The sequence below is a fragment of the Dermacentor andersoni genome, chromosome 4 (genome assembly GCF_023375885.2).
Source record: "Dermacentor andersoni chromosome 4, qqDerAnde1_hic_scaffold, whole genome shotgun sequence".
Classification (NCBI taxonomy): Eukaryota; Metazoa; Arthropoda; class Arachnida; order Ixodida; family Ixodidae; genus Dermacentor; species Dermacentor andersoni.
In genome coordinates, this window is record NC_092817.1 from 28,437,287 (window position 1) to 28,450,840 (window position 13,554).

At 43.7% G+C, this 13,554-nt stretch overlaps 1 protein-coding gene and 1 long non-coding RNA gene across 2 annotated transcripts in view; one reads left to right on the forward strand and one right to left on the reverse strand.

Annotated features, from left to right (window-relative positions):
• The window catches only part of LOC126536615 (cytochrome P450 2F3-like), a 34,352-nt gene that overhangs the window by 4,835 nt on the left and 15,963 nt on the right, over positions 1-13,554 (forward strand). Inside the window, exons 2-3 of the mRNA XM_050183648.2 lie at positions 6,207-6,430; positions 12,370-12,494. Of these exons, the coding sequence (XP_050039605.1) occupies positions 6,207-6,430; positions 12,370-12,494 (349 nt within the window). The remainder of the gene's footprint in view (positions 1-6,206; positions 6,431-12,369; positions 12,495-13,554) is intronic.
• The window catches only part of LOC129386154 (uncharacterized), a 209,086-nt gene that overhangs the window by 4,551 nt on the left and 190,981 nt on the right, over positions 1-13,554 (reverse strand). The gene's annotated exons all lie outside the window — the stretch shown is intronic.

A 13,554-nucleotide genomic window follows, 5' to 3' on the forward strand; every position in this document is an offset into this window, starting at 1 on the left:
ATAGATAGATAGATAGATAGATAGATAGATAGATAGATAGATAGATAGATAGATGCTAAGCGTATAAGATTCTGGTTTGCTACCCTGCGCTGGGAGAAGGGTAAGGAGAAGTGAAAGACAAAGAAAAGCGGAGAAGAAAAGCAAACAAGTGAAAAAAATAGATCGAAGGTCCTGAACTTCCATGAGAATTAGTCTTGCTGCCCAAGAATGCAGCCTGTAGTTAATACGCGACTTGGGTTCTTTATATATTGAAGCCTCCGAATACACACCTAAGTTGGAGGCCCCGTGCTTTAGCAGCGGAGCATTTGAACTTCTCTGCAGTTTCCACATACTGAAAAACTATGTAGGCGGACGTAGTACGAAGTTAACGTTTTCGCAGCTGACAGGAATATAGGCAAATGACGAAAAATGTAATGAAAAATGGCGAAAATGAAGAAACATATCCGCGGAGAAAATACACACTGTAAATCCCCGCTGTTATAAATACCAGTTGAGTAAGTAGAAACATTCCGTAATTTTTTTCGCGGTGATCTGTCGTAATTATCGCATGGCAACGATATCTTATTTTGCGCAGGGGGGATAAAAAAAGAACTCGCCATCCCGGCCCTGCGAATGTGGATGTCCAGCGAAGCTGTTCAAAACAACCACTGTAACTGCTGAGGGTAGTGGACAATCCTTTATCGCTTTAGAGTAATTGTAGTTGTACCATTTTAATGTAATGGTAGGAATGGGAGTAATCGTACTTTTGACACAGCGTCGCCGCCCATAGCTGGACCACAACAACATTGAAATGAGTTTCTACGGCGGTTATATTATAGACGAAAGGCTACGACGCCACACCCCATATCGCAAACTTGCGTCGCCGCGGCAGCTTGCGTAACTGTAATATTTCCCGGGAAACGTCTGCGGGGGGCGCTACGCTCCGCGCACTGTTGTCAGGAGCGCCTGATCATCAACTATGTGGTTCTGATGACAGTTTTCTTCCGGTTCTTTATACAAACGAATGCTGTTCTGTATGTTGTGCGCGTGGTTCCGAAAAATTTAAGCGCTGTTCTCTTCCCTTTGCTGAGCGATTCTAGCCTCTGCCTTACGGGGCAATGCGCCATCGCTTTTTTTTTTTACTCATTTACGTGGGTATGAGACATTCACGATAATAATTTTCTGTCCACGTATGCGAAAGGTGCCCGTGATCCTACCCATATACAGCTTCGCTGTAAGAAGCGTCACAGAAGAAGTTCAGAATAACGTGACAAATTGTTTATAGCATATTGGCTGCCTCTCTTTCGGGGCTGCTTCATGGAATCACGAAAACTCTCTCACTCTCTCACCCTCTCTCTCTCTCCCTTTAGTGCTATGTTCATGGTTAACTAATTTGTCATTACTACTAAGGTAGCTGCACACAGGCACATGATCGATTGACCTTAATTGTTTAAACCACGTACTTTAAGCTTCCAGCGTCGAAAAATTGCAGCTTTGTTAAGTTACGTCCGCGTTATTTACGTGACTACGACGAGCGGCACACCACACTGCCCCATCGCATCGCCTCCATATAAACGGCGGTAATGCATTGGGAAGGTGCATTCCACTGATACGGCGGGAGAGGCTAGTTCGAGACGGGGTAAGTCGTCTCACGCGGTGCATGTAAACGCTGGCGTATCGAATCGCGGTATAGAAGAAAAGTCAGACAGCTTCCGCAGTATGCTCTCCTGCACTGTCAGGCGAAATGCGAACTCTTGGAAACAGGTTCTGGCTTTCTTTTTTCGGGCGAAGTGGAATGCGCAGCTTGTAAAATGCGCTAAAGAATGTGATACTGCGATGCGCTACCCTCCCAGTGACATAAACGTTGCAATTGTTCCACCGAAAGATATTTCACACCTGGAACGTATTGAGCTCGGAACAAAATCTTGTAATAGCATCATTTCTCTGCGCCCTCCACCCCCCCCCCCCCCCCCCCCCATGAATGAGCGTAATATATCATGTCATGTTTTACTCGCTCGAAACTGACTGTTTGTCTGTCCGCCCGTCCGTCCGTCCGTCCGTCCGTCTGTACGTCCATTCCATTGACCGACGATGACCGCTGTCGTCATCGACGTGTTTTTGTCGTCGTAAATCGACTCGTCATTTCGACTTTTCTAGAGCAAAGAAAAAAAAGTGCGAGCCGCCCCGCCATACGATCCTGGGCGGAGACAAACAAAACTTGCACCCAAACCAACATGACTAGAATTTGAACACGCATTTTACACTAACTGAAATTGCGGCGAGTTTGTATGCATGGATAATTGCCTTAACAGGGCAAGAAAGACAACGTCACAAGCGAAAACGACAGGAGAAGTGCTGAGTCCATGTCACTGCACCAATGTTCATTTAGCAGTTGAGCAACTTGGTCACTGAGTTACTGCGTATTTGTTTTATTTATTGCCTGTTCAGCCCAATAAAATCTCTCAAAGCATGCATGCAAAACGTTGTGTTTGCATCAAAATTGCCGAAAGATATCCAGGATACCCAGAAAAGTCACCCAGTCGGCTGGTTGAGCTTGTTCATTAAGCATATCTCTCGCATCACTTTTCTTTTTCTTTTTCTTACGAGGGTTTCAGCGGGAATTTAGGGCATAGGCTCCTTTCCCAAGCGTATCACCCTCAAAGAAAGCCGAACGCCAGGCTTGGGCGCATTTTGCCCATATCAGAACCAGTGGGGGCCTGACGGCGGCGGGAATTGAACCCACAACCTCCCGCAGCCGAGGCGCGCGCCTACATTGTCGCACATTGTCGTTGAAATTTTCCCCTGTCGATCTAATATGTAAATTTGCGTTTTTGTGTTTGTTTTTCACACAGCAAACCGCTATTAGTATATGGTACAAAAATACCTCTTGCTCTCAGCTCATTTCTATACCGCAATATTGTAATTTAAAAAAGAATGATTCGATACTACGATTTGCGGGCCTATATTTAGATTTTCCAAAGCATCTTGAGCTGCAAGAGCAGAGTACATGTATCTGTACATTGGGGCAGGAAGAGATACGTCAAGCAAATCTCGGTACAGCTTTTTCGTGCAACAGTTCTATAATAACAAATAGAGAAGCCTGCCTCGAGCGGCTAGTCACGCGACAATGTTGCGTGCATTTGCGGGCTTCTTTCACGCTCGGAGAGAAACTTTTATGTAGCACTTATTGAGCTATAAACAGTTGTATCGGGAGTTTTTTATGTCACCCTACAATTTTCTCATTAGCACTTTTCATCTAACTATAATATTTCAGAAGTTGGTGAAATAATTAAGACTAATTATCTAATTACAAGGAATGGATGGATGGATGCAAAACGTTAATAAGGTCCTGAGGTACGCGACTCAGCGCGCTGCGGAATGAAAAAAATAGTTTGAGTATCTCGAAGCGACGGCAAATAACATCGCCTGTGTTCTGTCTAGCTAGGCGGCATTTGCAAATTCTTAAACTCCGGCTAAAATTAGCTGGGACACCTTGCATATAAAAGCCTTTCGGCAAACGGCCACGCACATCATGTTCTTTAATGTTACACATTTTCTCCAAATATATCTACCATTCTTAGCCATGGAGAGTCAGAGCGCTAAAGTCTTTCCTTGTTTTTCGCATCCCAAGAAATAGATTACAATGCCACACAGAAAGTTGCCTTAATCATAAAGATGACAAACTCGCAACTTACTTATTTAAACAGAATCTCACAAAATTTTAATTATAGTTTAAATATTAGACTAAATATGTCATTCTTCCAAATTCCCGTGCCAAGTTTACGCAATGTTAATGAACACACTCGTCCTCCAACTCGACCAATAAACCTCGAACCGCTGGCGTTTTCCTTATTGCTCAGATAAGGGTGAGCGCCATTTATTTTATTTTATTTTTTAACAAGGCGCAGGCAGAGAAACAAAATCACGGTGGTCACCCACATGCCAGCACGCTGCTGTTCCAGTAAAAGAGTTCGGAGCTGGAGAAATCATCAAACTTCTTCCACATTTTCTTTTTTCTGGCGGCATAAGCAAGCAGCGATAGCGGTCATGGCTATCACTGTTAGCCACAGCATACTAAATGACCGTAACAGCCATTAGGGGACCACGTTTTCGGTCGACGGCCGCCCCTACCACAGTCCTTTTTATTACGTTCTTAGCTCGTTGGAACGAACGGCACGTTGCCTGCTTCCTGTCGGCAAAGCACCAGTACCCGAATGAAGGGGGTCAACCATACGACTCCCAGTTCGAGAAACCATGCACTGAGGAAGGAAGGGTGGTTCGCATTCATTTGTTTCGCTGCCCTACAAATTGTATCCGACGAGATTTTATGAACTCGATGATACACTATACGTGTTGTCAGTGAAAATCGCGAGGTCTCTGACCGTGAATAGCGCTTTCAGTTCACTTCATTTGTCTGCGTACTCCCTCACGAGTAGACTTAGTCGTGAGGGAGTTCTGAGCCTGAGTCTGAGGGTGTCTGAGGGAGACGAAGGGGTGCGATTCAGCCAGACGCACGTATAAACGAAGTTTTCTCCCAAAACAAGATGTCGTGGCATTTAGCTCGCTGACTGTCATCAACGCCACGCACGCATGGCCCGTTCATTTTTAAAGTAGCTTATAAACATTTGTTCGATTAAGTGAGTGAAAGACCCAGAGTCCTGCGCGATACCTCCTAAAAGCATGCGAGCTTTTTCAACCAGCGCTGTTCTTTTTTTTTCAGTTCTAAAAACACTACAAATTTTGTTTGCCTCATGCTGAGCGACATTCTGCTCTGGGCCATTCTGCTATAATATTTTTGAGACCATACTGTATACTAAATAATTAATTAATTAATTAATAATTATTACTTCTCTGGAAGCAGTTAATGTCAGCGTTCGACGAAATGGTCCCTATAAGCACCGATATATTTTAGGCTTTGATTTTCAGAAAAGCTGTTGGGCGCTTGGAGGAGTCTTGACTGTGCCCAATGAGCCATAAAATCACTTTTGAACTTTTTAAGTGAGACTGGTTTAGACGATCGCCTCTAGAACCTGTGAGACGTGCAGTCAGTGCGAAATGTGTTTGCGCAAAAACTTTTTGTGACAAGATTATTTATTGCGTGGACAAGATTACTCTTACGTGTTTTGCGTCGACAGTGCGCACCCGCATATTGGACAACGTGCATATAGTATCTCATAGTACCATAACATAATCACCCGCCACCTACCTTTCCCTGTATTTCCCACTTCTCCTTTCCCCAGTGAGGAGTAGCAGGAGAGGTCGGCCTGGAGAGACACGCTCTCCAGGCCGACCTCTCCTCCTTTCTCTTCATTAAAATCTACTCCTCCTCCTAGGCTTTGAGGAACGTCAGAAGTCAATCCACGCGATTAGTGCAACTCCCAAACGCAGGTGTCAGCTCCGAAATACATAGTACGCCTACCTGCTCAGCTCCGTGCACACATCGTAAAATAAGATGCTACGAAGCTCGGCCCTAATCAAATCATATAGAGCCGGTATTCTACCTCACTGATTTCAGACAATTGCGTCCCTCAAGTGTCCGCAAATAACAGCAAATAGTAAATAACCATGATCGTTGTCGAGGAGGACGAGTAAAAACATTTATTGAAAAAAAAAAGGACAAGCAGGTGTCCTTCTACTTGCGGGCAGGTGCCCTCAGTCTAGGGCTCCTGCGGCTCGTGCCGACTTCCGGGCCCGCGGCACCTAGTGCTGCAGGTCACGAGAGTCAGAGCTAATCAGCACGGCCTCCCACTGCCCGGGTGTGGTGTTCGGTATTTGGGGGGCTGCCTTTATGTTGGGGCACGCTCATGTGGTGTGATATAGGGAGGCGTAGTCGTTACAAAGGGGACATTTGTGCGAGTATAGTGCAGGGTGTATTGCGTGCAGTCTGCTTCAATGGGGGCATGTGTTGGTTTGTAATTGTCGCCGTGCTGATTGTGCCATATCGCCTGATAGTTCGAACAAGGAAATGTCGCTGCAGTGATATGCCTTGTTCGGCCACTTTAATTTATTTCAAGCCTCCACCTACCTGGGAACTTCTGTCACCTTCAAACAGGCAGGTCAGGTATATATGTGCGTAAGCTAGTCCGAAGATACACATAGTAACGCCTACAGAACAGAAGAAAAATATGAGACATTCTATGACATATACTCATTCCTATTTCTATAAAGTATTTGCTGGCATCTTTATTTTGTTCTTTTCTCTTTCTCATATGCTCTTTTTCCAACAGGCTTTGTCGACGGAGTCGATGTTGTTCACTTTGTGCGTTGCCCTGTGTATTTTGCTGACTACTTTGGTCGCATCATACACGAGCAAACCCAGGATTCCCCTGGGAAAAAGGCTCCCACCTGGTCCAAGAGGTCTCCCTATCATCGGCCACTTGCCACATGCAAACGAAGTTTTCGATCACAATAAATGCCTGGAACATTCAAAGACTCACGGACCGGTTATCAGGTTTGTTACCATGTAAAAAACATTGAAAACTATTCTTTCAGTTTGCAGTGCTCCTTGTGAATAATTATACTGGAATCCATTCAGAAAATATGCCCTACTTATAAATGCTGAGATATGCTCTGTACGTAGAAATAGGAATAGGTGTTTAATAATAACCTTAAAAAGCGCTGAACTGCGATTCGGGCACCCACTTTATTCAGGATCAGCACGCTTATCGTTGGCGTGAGAAAGCATAGAGACAATAAAGCACAAACACAATCACTGGTAGAAGCTTGGAAAGTCGCTGCGATCTTTGTCTACCCTAACGTCTTGGAACAATGGAGTGTTCTAGCTATATATGATAGCACAGCCCGCTCATAACCGACACCCTCATCACAAGCTGAGCACAACTTTCACGTTGCGGTTGCGTGCAGAGCGTGGAAAGGGGTTCGGGAGTATTACATAGAAGCGTTGAAAGAGAGTGAACCATGAAACTACATATAATGCACGCGATTCGGTTACATTATTCCAGGTGTTTCCTATAAATGGAGCCAAAATTTTAAAAAATGTACGGCACGTGTTAAATTAGTCAGCGGCATACTGCTCATTAGTCATATTGCTCATAACGGCATATTGCTCATAACGGCATATCGATCATAGTGGTGATGAATTTCTTGAAGTGCGATTAGATAGCCAATAATTCACGTTGATTTATAAAGATTTTCAAATATTTCTTCCCCGCCCATATGTCGGACTTGGAAAGTCGTAGAGCATGCCCAAAGGCGCCCAGTGAATTTGTCGGCCTGTCTATTCTATTTACGGGGCTCTTTCTTGCGGGATAACAGCCCCTCGAAATCTATAAAAAGATATAACGGCACCGCACATATCAATGCGATGGCAGTGCTCTCAATCGTGCTTCGAACGAAAGAAGCTCGCATTTCGATTGCAAAAGCAAACAAGAAACGAAGCCATCGCCCCACAGTCACCATTAAGTTACCACCTGCATTGCGAAGATTCAAGTTCGTTCCGGCTCTAAACCCTTGCCTATAGACGATGAGCGATATAGGCCGGCGTCGAGCAGCGCATCGAAACACACTCGTCGGCTTTGCACGGGCAAATGCGGACTTCGTTCACTGGAGACACGAGTGAGAGCACTGCAACTGAGACGCTCGAGTGCACAGTTAGCGTATCTATTTTTTCATATGTGGCCGTGTTTTATATTATTATTATTATTATTATTATTATTATTATTATTATTATTATTATTATTATTATTATTATTATTATTATTATTATTATTATTAATTTATTCCACTTATGCAGTCTGGCATGCCGAAGCCACGATCTGCTTACAAGGCACGGCGTAGGGAAGAATTCCCAATTAATTTTAACCGTCTGGGGTTGTTTGACGTGCACCTAACAAACCGTACGCAAGTGTTATTTTTTTTTTTTTTTTCATATCGCCCTCATCAATATGCGGCTGGCATGGCCGGGAGCGATCATAGCAGCGAAACGCCATAATCACCACGTCTTTAACTTCACATGCGAATCAGCCCCATTTTCCCCCTCTCCAACAGATTTATTCTCGGTGGCTCTTGCAGATCCACCAGTACCACTCTTTAACTATTATCTAGACTGTTCCCCTAAAGAGTTAGAACGGCCTCGGGTGCTTCCATAAATACTTCGCTACAACGGCCATAAGTGCACTTGAAACTTTGAACTTTGCCTGAACATTACCCATAACCTTCCCCCTGTTTCCGCGATGTTGGGTTATTTATTTTCCTTATTTTGCTTTTACTTTGAACACAATTTAAACAAAAATTTATTAGGTTTAGTTCAATCATGCCTTTAGACGAATTATCTGCTCGACCGAATACCATTTGCAAGGACAACCAGAGCAATTTATTCACTTAATAAACTGATTACATTAATTAACATCTTAGTTACTAATTTTACGTTTTATGTTTAATATAGAAAAGTTCCCGAGAATCGCCATAAAAGTCAAGTTGCCGGCTTCTACATTTCAACGCACCGATGCAGAGCGAAATAACTGGCGCCAAATTAGTCGTTGAATTCGCCTGAATACGCACGCCACATCCCGAAGAGCGACTAGCAGTGCAATCCCATTGCGACGTAGCTGGGCGGCTTAAAATAAGGTTTCGCCATAGCGCGAGACAAAGCAGTTCTTTTCGCTCCTGCTGCTGAAGTGGGTATGCCTCTGATGGGAAGTTGCGCAAACCACCAGTGGAAAACAGCTCACGGGAATACGGAAGTGCAACGACAGCTTCATTTTAGATCGATGGACGGATCTTAGATGGGCTTGTTGGTGCATATTAATTTTTTTGTGAACTGCGCGAGAACGGGAAGAGGACAGGGTCCTGTCTTCGCGCAGCTCGCACAAAAGAGATTTTAGGTCGCGTTTTTAAGGCGAAAGCCTTCCTAGGCTCATGGTGAAGTTTGTGTCAGCAGACGTGGCCACCTGAGTGCCCGCCGGAGCATCATCACACCATACGAAGACAGAATTAAGGCAGATTAACGAATGAAAAATGATTGATATTGCCATTAAGTGAATGACAACGTTATGATAGAGATCGTAGATGTTAATAATGACTAATAATGACTACTAGTGACTCCGAAATGACCAATATGTCTTACGACGGCTTGTAATGACCACAATTGATTATAAATGACCATAAATGTCTTGTAATAGGTAGAAATGACTAAAATGACTACTAATCATTGGTAATGACCACTATTGACTACGAAATGACAAATATGTCCAACGACGGCTTATAATGACTAGTAATGACTATGAAATGACCAATATGTCTAACTACAACTTGTAACAACTACAATTGATTATAAATGACGAAATATGCGTAGTAATAACCAGCAATGAGTAAAAACAACTGAAATTACTTGTAATGACTACTGATGACTATGATATGAGCAACATGTCTAACGACGGCTGGTAATGACCACAATTGATTACAAATGACTAAAAGTGCTTAGGAGGGAGCAGTAATGACTAATAGTGACTGAAATGACTAGTAATGACTAGTAATGCCTAGTAATGACTACTAAAGATCAATATGTTTAACGACGAACTTTAGCGACTACAATTGATCACAAATGACTAAAAATGCTTACTAATGAGGCGAATAATAAGAGGTGGAAGAGTAGGCTTTCGCTGTTCACCTTTTAAGAGAGATCTCAACACACCCTGTAATTTTTACGTCACACAGGAGTTAGATGGAGAGTCGCGCTTCTGGTGCCGCGTGGAAAATCAGGTAAATTGAATAAATAGTCCGATGCCGATTGTTTTGGTCTGCATGGCCATATTGAAATGTAAACACCAGTACCTAGACATTTATGACAGTTCTCTAGGACGCTGCAATATAAGCATGTGCCATTAGGTGTTAAGATAGGAAGCTAATTAATGTTTTTAGTTTATTTAGCGAATGGATTGCAGTGCTCTTTTCTTTCAAATGCAACTAATGCTTAATCATGCCGCGAACAGTCGGCGTCTAGCAGCTTCTTGATCTGGCCTTCCAGACTTATGGCCATGTGGGATAAAGAAGAATCCTGAAGTAAGAAAAGAGTACAGTAATTGGAAAGTAATTTAAACAGTTGTTTTCGCAATTCCCGTTAAATGTATTGTGCACCGCTGATGGCCATAAGCATAGAAATCTAGGCCGAATGGTCTTAAGCTATGGGTTATACCTTGCATGTTCAAAGATCGATTGCGGAATGATTGCTTAGAAAATTACGCTTCTCAGAAACTTTGACGCTGCCTCCCACAAAGGAGCATAGAAACGTTGCATCACCCACAAAGACTCGCCATTAACGGCCTGGAAGGACTAAGGCCAGCACGTGCTTGCAAAGTCACATTGCCTCGCTTACAGGCGAGCTTAGAGCGAAAAAAAATATTTACTCCGAAAAGGCAATAATTTAGATGTGGCCCAGGGTCACCTAAACTCGCAAGACCTGTAGTTCACCAGAACTCGGACTCAAACGATGGCTCACTACGCTCACATTAGTTCACTGAGACTCGGACTCCCATGTGAGCCTGAGTAGAAATAGATGCGAGTTACAAAACTCATGATTGATATCACGAGCCTGCGAAGTCGTCTCGGCACACCAGCAAGCCCAAACCCTCAGCACACTCAATATTTACAACTTCACTCTTGCCCTGCTAGCGCACTCCCTCCTTAGCCTCCTTTTCACGTGAGGTGAAGGTGGAGAGATGAAGCGCAAAGGCAGGGAGGTTAACCAGATATCAATCTCCGGTTTGCTACCCTACACAGGGGATGGGAGAGGGGGTTTAGAAAGAGGACAGAGAGCAAAGCGTTAAAAAAACACGCACACATGGAGGCGAACACACACAAAAGGCGTTCCAGTTAAAGACGTCCACAAAGGTCGGTAGATCGCAAAAAGCGCAATAGTGCTTGCACGGCCTTCTTCTGTGACGGTAGGTCCTTTCGAAGGTGTAAACTTCTTTTTTTCGATAGCGGTTGGTCGTCTAGCTGGTCAAGTTCGTGGCGAAGGCATTCCCTCTGTGGACTGTACTGCGGGCAGGTGCACAAAATATGGTCAATCGATTCTTCATTGCCGCAGTAGTCACAGGTTGCGGTGTCGGTCATCCCTGTGCGGAATGCATAGGCTTTGGTAAAGGCAACGCCCAACCACACTCGATATAAAAGCATGGCGTCTCCACGGCGAAGCTGTGATGGCGCTCAATCAATCAATCAATCAATCAATCAATCAAATCTTTATTTCCAACGACAGTTGGGGGTCCCTTAGGCGAAAAGCGGTAATAACACCACTTGAAAATACCTAAAGGCCCACATACATGACAGCGGTATTACGATTCATACGTTCAAAAAACAAGTTTACAGTAATCAAGTAAAAAATGCAGTTCAAAAAAAAAATTTAAGAAGAGGTTGTGAAAATACAACAACGGAACAATAGAACAAATAATGTCAATATATAAGTACACTCAAGAACAGTTGTACATTATAGTTGAAATACTCAATGTTCACGTGAACACACATCATAAAATGACGAAAATAAATGTGTTACAAGGAATAATGAAACATACTTGATCATGTTCGGGCAGTACAAAAGACATTAGAGAAGAGTTAGAAAAAATTCACGCATTTCTTTTTTTGTAAACGTAGAAAAGTTGGCGTCTTTCTCTTCATATTTATTAAGTAGGGACGGCAGTGTGAATCTAAGAGACTGCAAAAAATAGGTCGTGCGGGAACGAGGAACAAGCCACTTGTCGGTGCTGCGGGTGCGTGAATCAGTGTAATGCATGCTTATATTAGATAAATCTTTAATAAACACTTTGAATTGTTCGTTTGAAAAGAAATAAGCATACATTAAACGAAAGTCGAACAAGCGTTTCGCACTGAATATTTTATAGCGGGTAAACAATGCAACTGTAGAACTATTGCGCGGGACGTTTGCAATATACCGAACTGCTCTTTTCTTAGTGTAGGATCAAGGGAGTACAGTCGCGTATTTCTTAAATATGGCTCATTCCATTGCGACGCGGTGCACTGCCGAGCAAGTAGGCGGAGCTTCCGTGCTGCGTCAGTTCTAGAAAGTGGAATTGGGACGTGGTGCTCCTCAGTATGGGCTGAGCGGGTAGCTTGATCGGCCCGTTCATTGCCGATAATCCCGCAGTGACTTGGAAGCCAGTGGAAGGTTATTTCATGGCCTGCATCACTTATATGGTGTAACGTCTATGTAATATGAATTTACATAACTGTAACCTACTGAGCTGAAACATGACAACAATGTTAGTTTCAGAGAAAAGATGCCACATCTTAGAGGTTGCTTTTGCAGGGTAATATTTTTACACCGTCAAGCCGCTGTTTTTACTGCACACACATTCATATAAATTTATTGCTTAAAAAAACAGAGTAAACACCAAAGTCCACTTTCCTTCGCAGGTTCAAAATGGGAGCTAAGGACGTCGTCATCCTTAATGATTTTGAGTCAATTAAAGGAGTACTATCAAGAAAAGAATTGCTGAACCGGACAGAAAACTTGGTACTCAAGAGCAACAAAGTAACAGGTGAGCACTGACCTTTAGTTCTCTCTTCGCTTTGCAGCACGTTAGCAGAGCTTGTGACAATAGAAACGAAAGGTATTGTTCTCGTGCCAGTATTTCACCACAAACAAAACAAGTTTCTCAAATGCAAAATTTGAGAGAGAAACTTCAGTGGCTCCAAAATTCTGTATGTATGTATGTATGTATGTATGTATGTATGTATGTATGTATGTATGTATGTATGTATGTATGTATGTATGTATTGTTATGGGGTTAAAAGTAGTCAGAAGTATATTTACAGGATATTTACAATAACTATAGCAGCTGTCAAGGTGGTAGACATCGCGCGAAGTCCAGAGCGTCGTCTTCTTCCGACGAAGCTTAAAACTTCTTCGTCAGCATGTCACATGACCCCCGGTGGCTGAAGCACCGGCTCGGTGCTGGTTAGGAGGCGGGCGAGTGGTACTACTTAAGACGCGCGACGTGAACCACGTCGGAGCGATGCTGAGCCACGGTTGGCTCAGCATAGCGTATTTAGCGTCTTCATAGAAACTTTCGACTTCCTGGTCATCATGACTGGATGTAGGGGCGTAGCCCTGTACGACCTTCAATTTGTACCTCTCATTAAATTTCACGATATGCCAAAGATATGCCACCCTCTCGTTAATGCTATAGAGTTCCTGTATGTTACCAGCTATATCCTTATGGATCAGGAATCCGACTCTTAGTTCTCATCTCTCCGCTAAGCCCTGGTAGCACAGGACGTGCCCGCTTTTCAGCACTGTATATGCTTCTTTCGTCCTCCTAACTTCACTGAGACCTATTATATCCCATTTACTGCCCTCTAATTCCTCCAATAGCACTGCTTGACTCGCCTTACTAGATAACTTTCTAGCGTTAAACGTTGCCAGGTTCCGATTCCAATGGCGGCCTGTCCGGAACCAGGGATTCTTAGCACCCTCTGCTGCGTCGCAGGTCTGAGCGCCGCCGTGGTCAGTTGCTTCGCAGCTGCTGGGAACTGAGGGCCGGGGTTTGATTGTTGTGTTCATATAGGAGGTTGTGGCTAAGTACTGCACCAGGGTGG